This window comes from Nesoenas mayeri, assembly GCF_963082525.1.
Source record: "Nesoenas mayeri genome assembly, chromosome: 30".
Taxonomy (NCBI): Eukaryota; Metazoa; Chordata; class Aves; order Columbiformes; family Columbidae; genus Nesoenas; species Nesoenas mayeri.
This window is the reverse complement of record NC_137564.1, coordinates 2,022,861-2,040,446: the sequence shown is the minus strand read 5'-3', so window position 1 is coordinate 2,040,446 and position 17,586 is coordinate 2,022,861. Positions and strand designations below refer to the sequence as shown.

Sequence of the window (17,586 nt, the reverse complement as noted above, 5' to 3'; positions counted from 1 at the left end):
GGAAGAGGAGGGGTACAGGAATGTGGATAGGATAGAGGCAAGGCAGTTGTGGAGGTGCTGGGGGGTGGTCACCCTCTCCCCTATTGACCTGTGGCCTCCCAAGTGACTCTGACCTAGACCTTTGCCCTCAGGCAGCTGCGTTGGTAACCAAACTCCACAACCCTGGGGCTGCGGGCAGTCCATGGTGAATGGCCAGTGGGGAGAGCGAACCCACTGTGCATCTCAACAGCTCCTTCTCAGCTGCAGAGCGCAGGATGTACGGAGAAGACAGGGAGGGCAAAGCGGGACAAGCTGTTTAGAGAGCAGAAGATCATGGCCCCTCTCTGGGGGAGCCTCTCCCCGAGCGATGTGACGCCTGACGGCAGGCAGGAGGAAGGGAGGCAGCTCCTACAGGTCACCCTGGGAGGCCTCATGTGGGAGCGGATGGGGATGACCCGGGGAGCCAATACTCCCACTTGTGGTATTAGATAGGGGGGAAAGATCAAGAAAATCCACTGGTCAACATTGCGGTGCAACAGAGATTTTATTGCGGTTCTGGGGAAGGAAGGGAGCAGGGAGAAGAGCAGGACTGTGGCCACTGATTTCCTCCGTCTCCTGGCAGTGGGCAGAGACAGTGAGCATCAGCCGTGCTGCAGGAGTAGGCACCAAACATGGGGCTGTGTCATCAGGGGAGAGCAAGACTTGAAGGGATGATCACGCAGGACAAGAAGGCGGCCGAGCTGGGCCCCAAGGACGTGTCGGTTGTTCAGACTCTGGAGTCCAGAGATGCAGGTGGGAAGTTCCTTCTCAGAGTGTGCTGGGGGTTTTCCTGCACCTCTCCGTCACCTGTGACTTAGCAGGGCCCGCAGTTGCCACTGAGGTACCTGAAGCCTCGGCGCCAGCCACCATATCCGCAGCTCCCAAGGGCTCCGTAGCCCCCATAAAGCCCAGAGCCCCCATAGCCCCCAAGGCCTCCATACACCCCATAGCCTCCAAAAGAGCCGCCGTAGCCCCCTCCAACACCAGGGGCTCCCGCCGAGCCAACAATGCTGTGCTGCGGGAAGGAGCTGAGGATGGGTCCGGGGTGCGTGACCATCACAGCCGGGGGCTGGATCACCACCGTGGAGTCGGGGCACTGCCGCACGCAGGGCTCGTTGGTGGTGTCAGCCAGGGGGGCTGGGGCGGCCACCCCACAGGAAGGGACGCACAGGCTGGAGCAGGACATCCTTTGGTTCGGCAGGTGAAGCTGCAATACAAGGCAGAGCTCAGGATCAGTGCAAGGCTGATCCCAAATCCCTCCTGCTTCTCTTCTACTTGGAACCTGTGTTATCTCAGGCAGTCAGAGCCAGAACACATTCCACAGCTGAAATGCTGGTGTTGACCCCTTGCTTCCTCACGCTCCCTCGTCCTGACACACCCACAGGAGAGAAGAAAAACTTCTTCATCTATTGAAAGGAGATGGAAAGTCAACGAGCACCCGAAGAACTTGAGTGCATTGGTATAGTCAGGGCATGCTACCCGCAGGTTTGAATTCACATCCTTTCCATAGCTCTGAAACAGTGCCACCACATCCACACTATGCACTATGAAAGAGTAGTAAAGCCCACAACAAAAGATACCCCAAGATACATCCAAGAGCTGGACTTACCACGATGATCAGGAGAGTCAAGTGGAGGAAGCTGTATAGAGGACAGTGAAGCCCTCAGCTCTTTTATACCTGCCCCAGACTGCCTGGGGCATCAGCCAAGGGGTGGTGGCAGAAGCCCCACTGAATTACAAAATCAAGTTAACAAGCTTCATGACACTGATTTTAGGTGATGTGAGATTATTATATCCATCCTCATTGGGGACATTGGTGTTTAAACGTGCCCTGGAGAAGAAAGAGGTCATAGGAGGGACAGCCCGTGACACATCATGACATGAAAGACAGGGCGCTGCTGTAGCTGATCTGGAGGCACCAATAAACTCCCATCTGTTCCTAATCCCACACTTTGTTTATGTGGAAAGGTCCCAGGAATTTTGCAGGAGATTGCGGTGCACAACCACAGCACAGTCAGCAGCAGCCCAGCCCCGTGCCAGGTCCAGCGTGCCGGTGCCTTTGGGGACAGTGGCCACGTGCAGCCTGGTTTTCTGTGGGTGGTCACGCAGCCTCTCCTGGCACAGTTTTTGTGGCCCAAATGAGTAACCAAGTCCCTCCGGAGAGGACCCGAGGAGCACAACCCTCACAGGCATGTGGCTGAAGGACCCCAGAGTGTCTTGGTCTTGTTCCTGCCCTCCTGCTCCTTCATGGACATTTTCCCTCACACAGGTCCCCAGTGCCCGTGTTCTCTAGAGGGACACGCAGGTCAGGCAGCGTGCTCTTTGCATTTTCATCAAGGGGACCTGCGAGCCCCAAAGACCCACCAAGGGTATAGACATCGCCAAGGCTTAGAGCTGTCACCAGGCCCTGTGAGCCCACAACCCTTGCCAGCCTTGGGAGGCGGTGGACACTTAGGAGACAACCTGTGCAGGTGGAGTGTCTTCTCCCTTTGATCAGCCTCCCGGTCTCTGTTTACAAGCCTGTAAAAGAGAGGATTTGACAGGCGTGATGGCTGTATACAGGACTGCAAAGCATTTCTGCAAGATGAACAGGATGCTGGCGTGTAGGTTAAAGTGGTGGGATTAGGAACAGATCAGGGTTTATTGGTGACACCAGGTCAGCTACAGCAGCGCCTTGGCTTTCATGTCATGATGTGTCACGGGCTGTCCCTCCCATCACCTTTATCCTCTCCTGGGCACGTTTACATGCCAGTAACCCTGATGAGGAGGCAGATAATTGTCTCAAATCACAAAAAATCAGTGTCATGAAGCTTGCTGCTTGATTTCATGATTCAATGGGGCTTCTGCCACCACCCCTTGGCTGATGCCCCAGGCAGTCTGGGACAGGTATAAAAGAGCTGAGGGTTTCTCTGTCCTCTATCCATCTTCCTCCGCTTGACTCTCCTGATCAACCGGGTAAGTCCAGCTCTCGGAAGTCTCTTGGCGTTCTCTTCCTGCCTCTCTCAATACAGGCCCTTCCCCACAGCCTCCCCTAATCCTTGGAGTGTTTTCCAGGTCTCTGTGCCTGCCTGAAAGATGTCCTGCTCCAGCCTGTGCGTCCCTTCCTGTGGGGTGGCCGCCCCGGCCCCCCTGGCTGACACCACCAACGAGCCCTGCGTGCGGCAGTGCCCCGACTCCACGGTGGTGATCCAGCCCCCGGCTGTGATGGTCACGCACCCCGGACCCATCCTCAGCTCCTTCCCGCAGCACAGCGTTGTTGGCTCGGCGGGAGCCCCTGGTGTTGGAGGGGGCTACGGCGGCAGTTTTGGAGGCCGTGGTAGTTTTGGGGGTCTTGGAGGCTCTGGGCTTTATGGGGGCTCTGGGCTTTATGGGGGCTATGGGCTTTATGGAGGCTACGGAGCCCTTGGGAGCTGTGGATATGGTGGCTGGGCCCGAGGCCACAGGTACCTCAATGGCAACTGTGGGCCCTGCTAAGCCCCAGGTATCCATTGAGCTGAGCGCTGCCTCTGCCCTGGGTCTTCGCACGTAGCCTCTCCTGTCTTCTACCTCCAGATGCAGAGCAAAGCTTTTCAGCCCCGCTCTAGGCTGTAGCAAAGCAGCTACTTGAACTTTATGGTGCTTGCTACTTTGCACAGAATAATCTTGCAGATCTTCAGCCAATGGTTTTAGATTCTCTAGCACTGCCTCCAAAAGTTCCCCTCTATTGGGACAGAACGAAGCTGTACTCGTCCTCAGACACGAGTGTCCCCTGCGCCGTCCAGCTCTGAGCCCCCCAGCCTGCAATAGGAAGGGGGAATCATTGTGGTGGAGCCCTGAGTTTTGCATTGCTGCAGCCTTATCATTTTCATGTTTCCAAGTCATTGTTTCTGTGTTTTTTTGTTTCCTGCTGTCACTCTCTATTGTATTTTCCACCCCCATTAAAGAACCTACATTGCAAGAGTAACTTGGCTTTTGATTGGTTTGTATGATTTTGCTCTTCTTATTTTCCATATGGGTCAGGAATATGTTGATAATGAAACTCAAACCGCATGATTAAACATCCAAGGGGCAGTGGATTGGCAAACAGGGTTTGCGAGAGTTTCAACATCTTGTGAAACACAACCTTATGTTGTAGCAAACGATAAATACAAAGCAGCTATTAGCGCCATTCGGGGACAACTTTTGAGGGGAAAAGTGTCAATGAATTTATTTGTTACTTAGTGGGACTTTTCTGAAGCAGGAGTGTACAATGTCTCCACATTTTTCCACATGAGAGTCTGAGAAGTTCAAAGCACCTCTCAGACGCTTGTAACTGTTTTATACGCTCCTACTGTGCTATTACTTGATTAAAAGCTTACTGCTCTTGTTAGGTGAATAATAGTCACTTCAAAAGTACACGTTGAGACATTTTAATGTATGCTTTAGCCAGAATTTCATTTTATAGCCTTCAAATTTTTCATTCAGATGTGGCTCTGTATGACCAACCATAATAGATCCTACAGTTAGTTACTTTGCCTTGTCATCCCAGAAATCTGTATTTATTTCTAGTCTTATCTTGAGCTTTCCTGGAGTGGAAGAAACATATATGTGTGTGTCAATCCATGAATTTCTAACTAGGTCCGCTGTACACAAACAGTCTGAACTACTGAGATATTAACAATTTTTTTAAGCTAACATTGATTCTTACTTGTGCACTCCGAGACACTTAGTACTATCCAGTTTTTACTTTCATAACTTTCCAGATTTTATTTACATAATTAGTTAATTTAAAAAAAATTGAAAGGATGACCAGTTCCAGCTAAATTTATAGACCTTAATGTCAAGATCCAGGTTGAACAGTAACTTGCACCGTGCTGCTGCAGGGAACAAGTGAGGCAGCGAAGTCAGTGAGTCCCTTCCCAGGAACAAAGCTTCTCAGAAACCATGAGAAAGCTGCATCCCAACAGCTGCCGAACGTGTCACCCACAGCTTTACTTGCAAAGATTTTCAATTAATTTTGTAGTCATGTGCACAGGTGAATTGTAGCACAACTGAGCTCTGTCCTCTTGTGAGGTTGCCCTCAAAAGTGCCTCTGTGTGTGTTCAAAGGACAGCAATTACATTCACAATGAAGGTTCTATGGTTTAATAGGGCTTTCAAAGCACTTCGCTGGCTATTTTATGCCTAGACTCTGTTACAGCACCATACTATTAAAAGGTTAATACTACTGCCAGTTGGGTACTTCAGTCATGAAGTCAATTCACGCTCACGTCATGGAATCTCACCCTAATAACACATGTGTGATTGTGCAGCCTGGGAACTTCACGCCATTTCATTGACATTCAAGCGGAGCCCAGCGGTTACACTTGCAAACTGTTGTTCTTATCAGCACTTAATAAGGTGACCAGGAAGTGTGCCATTTTCTGCTCTGTAACATATCAGGTGTCTAAATCCAGAAAGCACCCCAGACGCTGCCAGAACAAAAGCACTTGAGAAAGAGGGATTTTCTCTCAACTTCTTGGCTTATTCCCCAGCTAAATTTGGTTTACCCGCATGCAGTCCGTGCATTTACAAATCACAAAGGTGTCACGCTGTTTCGTTCAATGCCTGCACATGCACTGTGATGCTTAGGTAGATTTCGAAGACCATTTCCAAATCCTCCCTAGGAAGTTCCAGAACAGAGGACTTCATTTTCTGAAATACTTCTGGGTTATCGGTTTGTGTGCTCAGGTTCAGCTGACATTCATAAAAGCTACAGGGCACAGTACGTCTCTGTAAAACGCATCAAGTGGGGGACAAAAATCCATTGCCATCGAAGTCAGAAAAGGAAAACCAGGGACATGTAATGATGCTATAACATATTTAATAAGAATAATGCTCCCTATCACAATCTAAAATAGAACAGAAGCTAGAAGCAGAAGGAATGCATACAGAGATTAATGTATATCTATAGAAAATCTCCCCATTTCATTGGTGTCATTTTTGTTGCTACAGCTGTAGCATTTTACTATCGATATCGATTTTCAAACTTTGGCACTTGCTTTAAGTTCAATGAAATTAACTGGATCAGATGATTTACAGTTTCTTTGATGTAGCTTCAAAAGCAGTTAAGTCAGAAACGTATCCATAGGAAGGCTAGTGCCGGTTCACTCTAGATTCCAATAGGGTTAGCTGGGAAAGAGCTATAAACGAGTTAAGAATTTGTTTACTCATAATAATCCATGTTAATCCCTGTTTTCTTTCCACCTCCAAAGCTACGTAGAGTAACGAAGTCAGTAGGCAAAAGAGAAGACAAAATATTTTGACAGGACATTGAAGAAGATTTGCAGAAACACTGAGCTCTCCAAAATGCTGCAGCTTTCAGTCACAGTCCTGGATTCAGAGCTTCTGCAAATTCTCCTCTGACAGCAGCCATGAATTTGGTAATTAATTCTCAGTCGTCATTTCCCGTGAAATCCTTCTGGGTTTAGCAGGGGTAGCAGGGGTAGCGGGGGTAGCAGCTGTATCTGCGGGTGTAGCGGGAAGAGTAGGGGTAGCAGTAGCTGTAGGAGGGGTAGCAGGAGCTGTAGGAGGGGTAGCAGGAGCTGTAGGAGGGGTAGCAGGAGCTGTAGGAGGGGCAGCAGTCCCGATAGCTGCGCAGGCTCCCGTAGCTGCGGTAGCTGCAGGGACTCCCACAGTCGTAGGTCTGGCAGTTGTACACGGTCCCGTAGTTGCAGGGCGAGTAGCAGACATCCTCGCACTGGTTCTGGTAGTAGAAAGTCATCTTGGTGTGATGGGGGGAGGCAAGTCTGGAACACGGCAGGGGAGGAAAAGTCTGTAAGGCGATGCTCACAAGTAAATCTCAAATAAAGGCCGTAAGGAGAGGAAAGACTCAGAAAACCCTGTCACACTGCCCGACACCCTCTGTGTTCATCTATTGTTTGATCTTGATTTTCAGTACGGGGTTCCCTCCCTAATCCTTCGTCATGACCAGCCATTCTGAGCTTTCCTGCGCAGCCTCACTGGCTGTGCCCATGGACCGTGAGGGGAGATGTGATTGATGTGACACCTGTGTCAAAAAGGAGCTGTCAGGAACTTAACTGGAAGAGCCTTCATAGCCGCACCGAGATAAAGACTTTAAGTGAAAAGATGGGTACGCACAGGATCGACACATTTTCAAACACCCTGACACTAATGAAAACTCAGAGAGGAAAGAATGTATTACATACAAATAATTCTCATAAATCGCAACCTTCATTCCCAATACATTAATCTACAGCATTTGTAGATTAGTAACCGAGGGGCTAGGGAAAGAGAGGGGAAGTATCAAATACATGTTTTCCTTATTTACCAGCTTTTCTAAATCTATTCCAACTTACCTATTTCTTCAAGAAGGATAAGGCAGGAGAAGCGAATGCACTATTCTCAGCAGCGCGGGTTTTTATAGAGCTCCCAGTCCCGCCCAGCACGTGAAAGGAATGTCTGTGCCCTGGGTCGGTTCTAATTACCAAACGCATTTTGCTTCCCTTATGACTCCATCTCATTGATATACCGGTTCTCCCCAGGGTTTCTGATTATTGGTCCAGCACTGTGACATGCAGGCTACACCCTCCAGGTTTCTTTCATCTCAAGACTATATAGGGCAATTAAGTCTTGGTATCATCGTGCTGAATTCACTTATTTAGTACAGCAACAAGTCAAAAGAATATGCAAAGTTGTACAAATTACCAAACATATCATTTTTGGAACTCCAGCCTCATCGTTCATGTTGGCTCACACACTTCGTTGTGCATTTTTCTTCTGAAATAGCTGTGGAAGGGGTAGTCCCTGCTTTTCATGTGTCTCATAACTTCAGTGACATGTGAAACAATATGTTGTTACCATTCCCTTCCAACATTTCCTGTGGCTGGCAAAGGGGGAAAGACCATTTCTTTGATTTGATGCTGTCATGCAATAGGATACTGCTGTGCCAATTGATTCATCTAGAAAATTGGTTTATAAGCATTGAGATGGTATGTATATGACGTATTTTCAGAGAAAAAACTTTCAGAGACCCAATTCCGAAGCTATAAATTACAACATGAATAAACCATAGAAACAGGATACCCTGATACACATTTTTAGAAACTGTGTTACATAACACTGGGGCGTTCTCCAGTAACATAGTAGTAATATTTAAATAATAAATCTCTTTGTACCTGTGAATCTTTAATAAACATTAATGAAGGCTTTGACATTCAAAATTTAGAGAAAGGCCCAGAACACCTGACATGCCTGTTATTAACCTTCCTTTAGATGCAAGTAAACAGCGATGTTTGGAGTTGAAGGTCACCAGGAAAGACCGGGATGTTGCCGCTCAACAGGTCACATGCACAGGGTTCAGCATTATTCACTGTCATTAACAGCATTAGGTTAAACACCTAAACATTAATAAGATGTCACATTAAACCATATTTAGCATTTGGTCGAATTCTCATGAAAACTACAGTTATTACAGATATATGTTTCTGTTTGGTTTATTTTGTTCCTTTTAATGAACCCCTGAGTGATTCATTTTCTGATCAAAGCATAAACAATCACTAAGCAGATGTTTTTGGTTCCAATTATATTTGCCTTGCTCGAGTTGTCTCTCCTGAAGACCGAGTCTGTAAGCTGATTTCACGTATGGTGCAAAGCCTGGGAATTTCAAATATCATTGTTTCTGCCTGAAAACCTTTAGATTTATTATTGATTGCTACCTGCTTTACAGTTCTGTTATAACTCAGATTTCACCACACTAATTCAACAACTATAATTGATCCAGGAAGTCTGAACATGAAAGAAAACTGCAATGCAATGTCATGCTTTTGGAAGCCAAGAACTGACTAATATTCACAAACCAAGGAAAACAATTACACCAATAGAAAGAATGACGTGCATAAGAAAATTTGTTTAGTGATGAGTGTGAGTCTAAAACACGGTAGGCTCAGTCAGGCAAATATATAAAAAGGAGAGAAATTCAGGCCTCTCTATTCGCATCTCTGAACTCACATCCTCACTGAGCTTGGTAAGTCGGACTTCCTACAACGTCTTTACTGCTGTGTAGATGCTGTACTTTTGCTATATTGCTATACAGATGGCAGTTATAGTTTAAAAGCAAATTCCACAGCCATGCAAGTACAATTCTGGCTTATTTAAAAAGGCATAAGCTCAGAAGATCGTCTCATCTGGCCATGCATTTTGAGAAATTTTCCTATTTTATGACATACTGAAGCGTTTCAGGCTTCTTCATTTTGCAGCAGTCGGTGTGCTACGTTTTTTACATTTATTTCTAACAAAAAAGTGAGCATATGAACTGACTGGCCGTTAAGGTACAGACACATGACCAAACAAATAGGCTGTTTTTTTCAGCAAAGCGCTGCTGATTTGCACAGGGAGGATTTCCTCCTGGTGTCTTCTCTCAGCTGTAAAAACGGGATGAATTTGTTCCTGAACTAGAGTCTGTTCACCTGCAGACTTTAGTGAAACATCAGACATTGGTACAATGAATTTAATCCTAAAAATGTACTCTCTAAAATTCTATTTGCTAGAAGAAACAGGCTGCCACTTGGTCTCTGCAGCAGACCTGATCATTTTCTTTCGGTTGTGTTCCAGACTTGCCTCCCCTCATCACACCAAGATGACTTTCTGCTACCAGAACCAGTGCGAGGACATCTGCTACTCACCCTGCAACTACAGGACAGTGTCCAGCTGCTACCAGAACCAGTGTGAGGATGTCTGCTACTCGCCCTGCAGCTACCAGAGCTATGACTGCGTGACCCCCTGCAGCTACCGCAGCTACGGGAGCCTGCGCAGCTATCGGGACTGCTGCCCCTCCTACAGCTACTGCTACCCCTCCTACAGCTACTGCTACCCCTCCTACAGCTCCTGCTACCCCTCCTACAGCTGCCGCTACCCCTACACTTCCTGCTACACCCGCAGATACAGCTGCTACCCCCGCTACTCCTGCTAAACCCAGCCACGTAACGACCTGATAGGAAAAGTGAAATAGTGATTTATGGCTCCTGCATGAATTTTACCTTTGCTAAGCTCCCATGACAATGACAGCTGTCAGGAATGGTCCTGAGTGCTTAGCATCTCTCTCCACTATCTGCAGCTTTTTCAAATAACCTGCTTTTAGGATCAGCTCTTCCTTCACAGCCTTTTTGGTGGCTGTACTCTGTATTTTGATGTGTGGCTTTGCAACAGGAGGTGCAGACAGAGCAGATGTGTCACCTCGCTGCATGCTGAGCTCGCAGCTCTGCTCTTCACCAGGTACCACCATGGTCCCAAAACAAAGCATCTCCTGTGAAACGTCATAGCTCTTCATTTAAAGTATGTGTGAATCTCTGGATACTCCAATTCTGTAACTGCTGTATACTTTGCTTCTTCCTCTTATTAAAAGATCTTGCATCACAGTACTGTTGTTATATTTTTTCTGTTATATTTGACTTTACTAATTATTTACCTGACACATGGCAAAAAACACCTCAATTTCTGTCTTCTCCAAGACAGTCTTGAAAACTCACATCTACCGTGTGTTAATTTTGCCTCTTTTCCACCAAACACAACAGCACACTGCTTATTTCCAAAATACTAGCTCAGAAACGTGAAGATTTCAGAAAATTAAGTCAGCACTTGCTGACGACATCCACCCAAGCTGTGCAACATTTGAGGGTCCAAACTGCACTGGGACACACAGAATGCCAGATCCCCTAAGATTTCTGCAGCTCTGAAATAGATGCCTGATACGAGAACACACAGGAGCTCACAAAAAGCTCTTCCCAACCCAAATCTTGGTTTAAATATTGCCGTTTTTCCACCAGAGGTTACTTTGCACGCTGTGTGTGAACTGTGAAATCAGCTCTGCCCATCGCTGCCCTGCCCGGCCCGGCTTTTGGGCGCACGTTCTGCGAGCGTCCGCCAGCCCCAGCCATAGGGAAAGTCACTTTTAGACGGGAAGATGAGAAGAATGCAGATCCCAGATAAGGCGAAGCTTCAAGGGGAAGCCATTCTTCCCCGTAATTAACAGGAGGGCCCATGACAGGGAGGGAGAATACCTTCTTGTATGACCTTCACTGCAGTGAGACATTCCTCTTTTGCATATTAAATTAGGATAATAACAGCCATTCTAGAGATGCTGAGACTCATCAGAATTTAGGGTATCAATGTTCTTCCAAAACAGTCATTAAAGACTTACTTTAGCAATGTTTGTATTATTTAAATATATTACTGGTTTGTTACTGAAAGGTGCCTCGGTGCTGTATAATAAACGAGAGAACGGGGAAGGGAACCCCTGAGCTAAGCAATGTTTCTCTTCATTAAAACTAAGGCATCGCAGTTGTCATCACTCTCCCGTGGTGCAGACTGGCAGAGATAGAGTCGTACCTCATAGGATAACGCCACCACAAAAAATCAGAGATGTGATTCCTTCTTTTACAGCTTAGAGACATCCCTTTTAGCACCTCACCAGCCTTTTTATTCTGCTGAAGCTCATTGCAAAGCAAGGGACTGTAAGACCCCTCACCAGTAGCAGCTTTTCCAGATACCCTGCCCAGCAAATGCTCCCGACCAGTCAGGAATGCGCAGTCTCCATCCTATTGGTTTCCACGGCCTTCCTAAAAGGCTGCTCTCCCCCTTTTCTCTACTCTGGTCTCTTCGGTAGAACAACAGGAAACCCAGATTTGTTCTGCATTGCCAGATCCTGCAGCAGTACTTGCCTCAGTATTATATACATATATATTTATCTCAGATATACATCATATAAATATATCATATGAGTGTATGGTATCATGAGACATTGATTTAAGCAGGATTATCGAAGTATTTCAACCAGTAAAGTTATGGGGCGGGGGTAGAAAAAAAACACACAACAAAAACAGTCTTAGACACATTGCTCAGATGCTCATTTAATTGATCCTATACATTGAGCCATCCTTCTCATGGTGCGTATGCCAAATTATAGACAGAAGAAGAACCTAAAGGAATCAGTGGAACGCCTGTCATTAATAGTGACGGAAATGAATCAAAATGGTTGGTGAAAACCCTGAGCACATGGTCTAATACCTCTTTCTTCCTCAGGTGTTTTACGTCACACCACAAAGTGCAACATCACCTCCCTTGTAGGGGAATAATGTAAAGAAACAGCCTATGGACTCCCCAGCTAGGGAGGCAAAGTAGCTAGAACTGTTCTGTGTATCCTCCAGTTTCATTCCAAGTTGTCCTTTGGGTGAATTCCCAGAAACTCATTTATCCTGGAAAGTTTTAAGATGAAAGAATATCACAGGATATTAATCACAATGTGGTACCAGAGGAATTTGAAAATTGTCCTAAATGTGGAGGAAAACAATTACAGCAATTGGACCGGTGATGTACTTCCGAAATTTGTTCCGTGACCAGCAGGTAATTGAAGCACACGAGGAATTGTACCGACTTTCACAGGTCTACAAAACCATATAAAAGTGCTCACAACCCCATGCTCCTCACACCGCTCTTCTCGGTTTACTCTGCTCAGTGAGCTTGGTAAGTTCCTATCCCATTCTCATAGAGTATATAAGCTTGACTTCCTTGGCTTTATTAAATGGAATAGAAATCTTCTTTTTTTATTTGGTGATAACTAGTACTGTCTGTAATTTTGGCTCGTGGACATAATTGTATATTATGTAAAGTGGAAATGGCTTTTTGATGGAAAGATATTGCAATAAGGAATATGGAGAACACATTAATTGCCTTGGTGTCTTTGCGGCCACTAGAGCTGCTCTGACATGTAGCAAAAGAGGATTAAACCTTAGGTCTTAGTAAACAGCAGAGTATTTTCAGTTCCTTGATAGAACTGGTATTAAGGCATGTGAACCGATGTTATACAGGAAAAGGAACGGATTGCATGCCAAGATTAAAACCAGATCAGGAGGCTGACTTTCATGAACTTGCCATGTTGTGTATGGATGCTTCTGAAAACTTTTGAAAATGAGGATACCTATAAGTGCTTGTTCTGAGCTGCAGTCGAGCTGTCGGGACTGATTTCAGCTGCCTGTGCTGGGAACTTGGACACCAAGTGCTCACAAACACATTTTGATGGATACCCACAAGGTCAATCTTCTGTATCCAAAGTCCAAAAATACAGAATATTATGTTCACTTTTAAGAGGAGAAGCTAAAGAATAGAAACTGTCTCACAGTCAAATCTAACAAGGAGGGAGCACAGAGAGGGGTAGGATAAGATGAAAGTCAAAATCACATCCAAAGACTGAGGGATTTGCTCAACTTTTCTTGCCAAATCCACCACACTCATGCCACCAAGGCACCGCTGCTGCTTTTCCCTGCAAACCAAGCCTACCTTTTACCCGCTGTTTTGTTCCAGGTTTGCCTGCATCCCTCCACCACCGCACCAAGATGTCTTGCTGCTACGGGTACCCCTGCTACAGCGTGTGCTACTTGCCCTGTTACAGGACCGTGCGCCGCTCCCGCACCTACAGCTGCTGCAACCCCTGCAACTACCGGATCCTGTACAGATACCAGCGCAGGTACAACTGTGGAGACTGCTGCAGCTACGGGACCACACGCACGACCCGCTACTACTACCCTTCCTGCTGCAGTTACGGCTACAGGTGCTGCTACCCCTGTTGCTGAACTCAGTGACAATATCCCTGCACCAAGAATCAATCTCGACCCAGCAAGCAAAGACGTGTGGCTAATCTCAGAGGCAATGCTTACACAAGGGCGAAGCCCCTGTGACAGTGACTGAAGTTACTGAGAACGGGGAGCTTGGCTACTCTCTAAAATTTCTTGTTCTTTCTGTCTCGTCATATTTCTGAACTATGAGCTCTCTTTTGATATTCTGCATTTAAACCCCTTTTAAACCCTTCAGCAACAGGAGCAATGATCTGCAGTTCATTCGAAGCTTCTTACAGTTGCTACAGTGGTTTTAAAGGACTTCTGTAAAATTAACTTTTGTGTCATCTGCATTTTCAATAACTGCTTCCAGTAAGGTGCTACAGTGCTGTGTAATGGAGAAGGATTACGGCTGTGTCTCCTTTGATCTGGATTTACAAGTGCTCAAAGGATGAACAGCACGGCTTCAGTAAAAAGGAATGTTCTGTATAACACAGTGCAATGACTCATCTACTGTAGCTCTTCCCAGTATCCCCCAAACTATAATCTTTCTGTATCTGTTCCAACTGCTTTTCTTATTGCATCAAACCTTTTCTGCATTAAAAAAAAAAAAAAATCTTTTGTACTTCCATTCGTGTTCTTCCCTCTGTCCCGAATTCGCATTGAGACACTGAGAGCAGCAGCACCCTGAGGGACTTCTGTCCCTCGTGCTGATGGAGCACTTCATAACCCTCCGTTGTCCAGAGCAGCTGGTCCCACTAAATACACTCTTTTCTGCCTTCTGTCCCCCAGAAATTCCAGAAATGACACTATTTCTCCCTTTACTTAATTGAATCTATTACCAGCCTTAAGGTTAACATTTTGGAGCACAACAGGGTTGTAGTAGTCTTTACAATGATGTTTTAATGTGTAAAAGAGTTATTCCCAGGCATCTATAGAGAGTATATTAAAATGTTCAAGTGAGCAGAATATTGTCCTATTCCTAGAAACCAAATTCAAATGCTCTGGTTCCACAGGCACGATTTCCTACCACATTTCAATTTAATGGACAAATTTCATTACCAGCCAGTGGAACGTAAGAAAAAATAAAAAACTATCTTAAAAGCATTGGGAACTATCTTGGGCCCCTTTACCTTCACGACTCAAAACACTACCTGGATCTTCCACACAGAAACTGGGTAGAATTAAAGAAATTTCTACCAGTGCAGTTATAATAATGATTAAATCCAGAGACTAAAAGATAGGAGACAGAATGAGAGATGGAAAAAAAGAGAGGCAAACAGTCTTACAAAACAGCACCACAAGTGCAAAGCGCTCATCCTCCCCAAGGCGTTTTGGCAGCTCTTGTCTGTCAGCTGCCCCTGGCCAGGGAAGCAGCAAGAAAGTGTCACCACCTGTCTCCCCACGCAGCCACAGCCGCTCGGTTGTACAACCAAGATGTTCCACAACCTGCCCGTAACATCCAGTGGAGGGCAAGGGGACAGGGAGGTGGAGAGGTCAGTGAAAATCAGTCCTGACTCTGCCTCCTTCCAAAACGTGGGCCCTGAGTACGTTGCCCTGAACTGACAGAAGGAAATGCCCTGCCGCAGTGCCCGCAGAGGTGCTGGTCACTGGATACCCGTTTCTCCTACCAAGTGATTTACACTGCAAAGGGCAAATTCCTCTGACTTCTCCATCGGGGAACCCCTTATCTTTCAACCCTGATCTTTCCAGGTCCCTTCTAACCTGAGCAGTTTAATGATTCTATGGCAATTTATAAAATATAAACTTATTTAAAAATTGAAATCCTTATTACAAGGAAGTCCACGCATTTGCAGTTAGCTATGACCTCTTCAATATCAGATCACAGCCAGTGATGGATTATGCCCTAATCACATCACATTAGCACAACAGCAGCACTGAAGTGTCTTTAATGAACCATGTGTTTGGAATACACCAAGCAAAAACCCAGAGTTGTAGAAATAAGCATAACCAGAGACAGAGCTGAAGTTTCTTGCAGCTACCTAAGTCCATATTTCTCAATTTGAGGAGGGCAAGTCTCTACGAGCAAATACCTGAGGTCACAGATCAATAACTTTGTCATCCTATCTGTGTGATGCTATTGATTTCAAAGTATTTATGAAATGCAAGTGAAAAATAAAACCAGAAATACAGAATTGATGCAGCATAAGTTTTAATTTGAGTGAAAGGCAGAAGACTACATTCCCAGATACACATTACACCCCGTCTATACCATTCATTCAAGGTAATGCTTTGTACATCATTGCAACAAACATAAAAGCCAGTTTACCAAGAACTGCAGTACCAAGAAGAAGTAAGCTTTCGATCAAGAGGAGAGTTCGGGTGGCAAGAGAGCAAGTAGACGCAAAGCGGAACAAAGATGGTTTGTCGCAAGCACTTCGGCAGCAGCACAGAGCTCTCCACGCCTCTGTGGAAGGTGGTTGCTGTCACCAGGGCTCTGCACATCAGGGACCGCTGCTGCCAAGGTTTGGCATCAATCCGTGCTTGCCAGGTCTGAGTTGATCTTCATTTCAGGGAAGTTCCCACTGGGTTTAACAAGAGTAGCAGCTCCCGTAGCCAAATCTTTGGCCATATCGTGAACCAAAGGGGTAGCCGTACCGGCCAAGGTAATAGCCTGGGTAGCCACAGAAGTCCCCAGAGCCATAGAAGCCCCTGTAGCCACCATACAGACCCCCATAGCCGTAGCAGTCCCCAGAGCCATAAATGCCCCGGTAACCATACAGACCACCATGGCTGTACCGGTCCCCAAAGCCAAAGAGGCCCCGGTAGCCATAGAGGCCCCCATAGCCGCGGTAGCCACAGGGACTCCCACAGTCATAGCCCCGGTAGCTGTACAGGTTCCCATAGTTGCAGGGGGAGTAACAGTCATCCTCGCACTGTCCCTGGATGAAAGTCATCTTTCTGTGGTGGAGGCAAACCTGAAATGCAGCAGCAGGGAGGAAAGCAAAAGTAATATATACTTCCAGTGTCATTAAGAGTCTTGGAGCCCAAAGATCTCTTCATGGGTCCCATGAAAACAAGGACAGAAGCAAAATTGTTACCAAATTCCTCTGTCCACGACTACATCCCATTTCTATCATTAACTCTCTCATTTACCCGCTCTTTTTACACTATTTCTTTTCTCGCTTACCAAGATTGTTGAAAACGCTGACTATGGAATATACCTGCTACAGATCAAAACCTCCTTGCTGCCATTTCAGAATTTTTCTTAGAGGATATTTTTAGCAGTTATCAATCCTAGATTTCTTTTAGGATATCAGCTTTGCATAGAGCCCTACATTACAAAATCCTTCAAGAAAGCTTAAAGCACTTGGCATTTGCCATGATAACACACTGCAGCTGTTGGATCCATTGCTCCAAGTCCCATTTCAGTAATTAACACATGTGAGAACATCTGCTCTCCTGCCAAATAGACCCAAATGTCTCCCTCAAAATAAAACAGAAGGTTTATGGAAGAACCCACTGAAAGTGAGGAAACCCTTCTCTAAGTCTGCTGGAGGCAGCTCTGCAGACCTGTCTAATGACCGCTGATCCTTATCCTGGAGCAGATACCCCAAGCACCAACAGGAGCAGTAAAGTCTCAGACCCAGCTTGGAAACTCAAACCCACCAGCTCCTGCGATGCAGAAATCCCTACGAAGAGGTTGGGTGGAGAAGAGGCTTACCAGGCTCACCGGAGGAGGAAGGCAAGAGAGCTGATGAGGAGCCTGGAGCTCCGAGCCCTTTTTATACTGTTTGTTTGCCCTCCTGGCTTATCTTAGACGCCCTGTATATTCAAAAGGTTTGTAGCCTTATTGGTTGGAAAACAAATTTGCCTGTACACGTCATATCTTCAATTAATATAATTTTCATTGTTTGGGATTATTAGTGTGTTCTCAGCCACCCATATGTCACATATATTACAGGTTTCTTTCATCTTAAAATTTTCTGGGCCAACTACATTCCTGATACCAGTTTATTGTCTTCACTGTCAAAACTAAAGTT

The 17,586-nt window shown here is 46.0% G+C and overlaps 2 protein-coding genes across 2 annotated transcripts; one reads left to right on the top strand and one right to left on the bottom strand.

Moving 5' to 3' along the window:
* Positions 1-832: 832 nt before the first annotated feature.
* Positions 833-1,204, bottom strand: LOC308050773 (claw keratin-like; the record flags this gene model as incomplete). Its single annotated transcript, XM_080360930.1, has 1 exon — positions 833-1,204. The coding sequence occupies one exon, from the start codon at positions 1,202-1,204 to the stop codon at positions 833-835; it is 372 nt and encodes a 123-aa protein (XP_080217056.1).
* Positions 1,205-3,093: 1,889 nt separating this feature from the next.
* On the top strand, positions 3,094-3,492 carry LOC308050767 (claw keratin-like; the record flags this gene model as incomplete). The annotated part of the gene is made up of 1 exon (XM_080360924.1): positions 3,094-3,492. The coding sequence occupies one exon, from the start codon at positions 3,094-3,096 to the stop codon at positions 3,490-3,492; it is 399 nt and encodes a 132-aa protein (XP_080217050.1).
* Between the last annotated feature and the right edge of the window lie 14,094 nt (positions 3,493-17,586).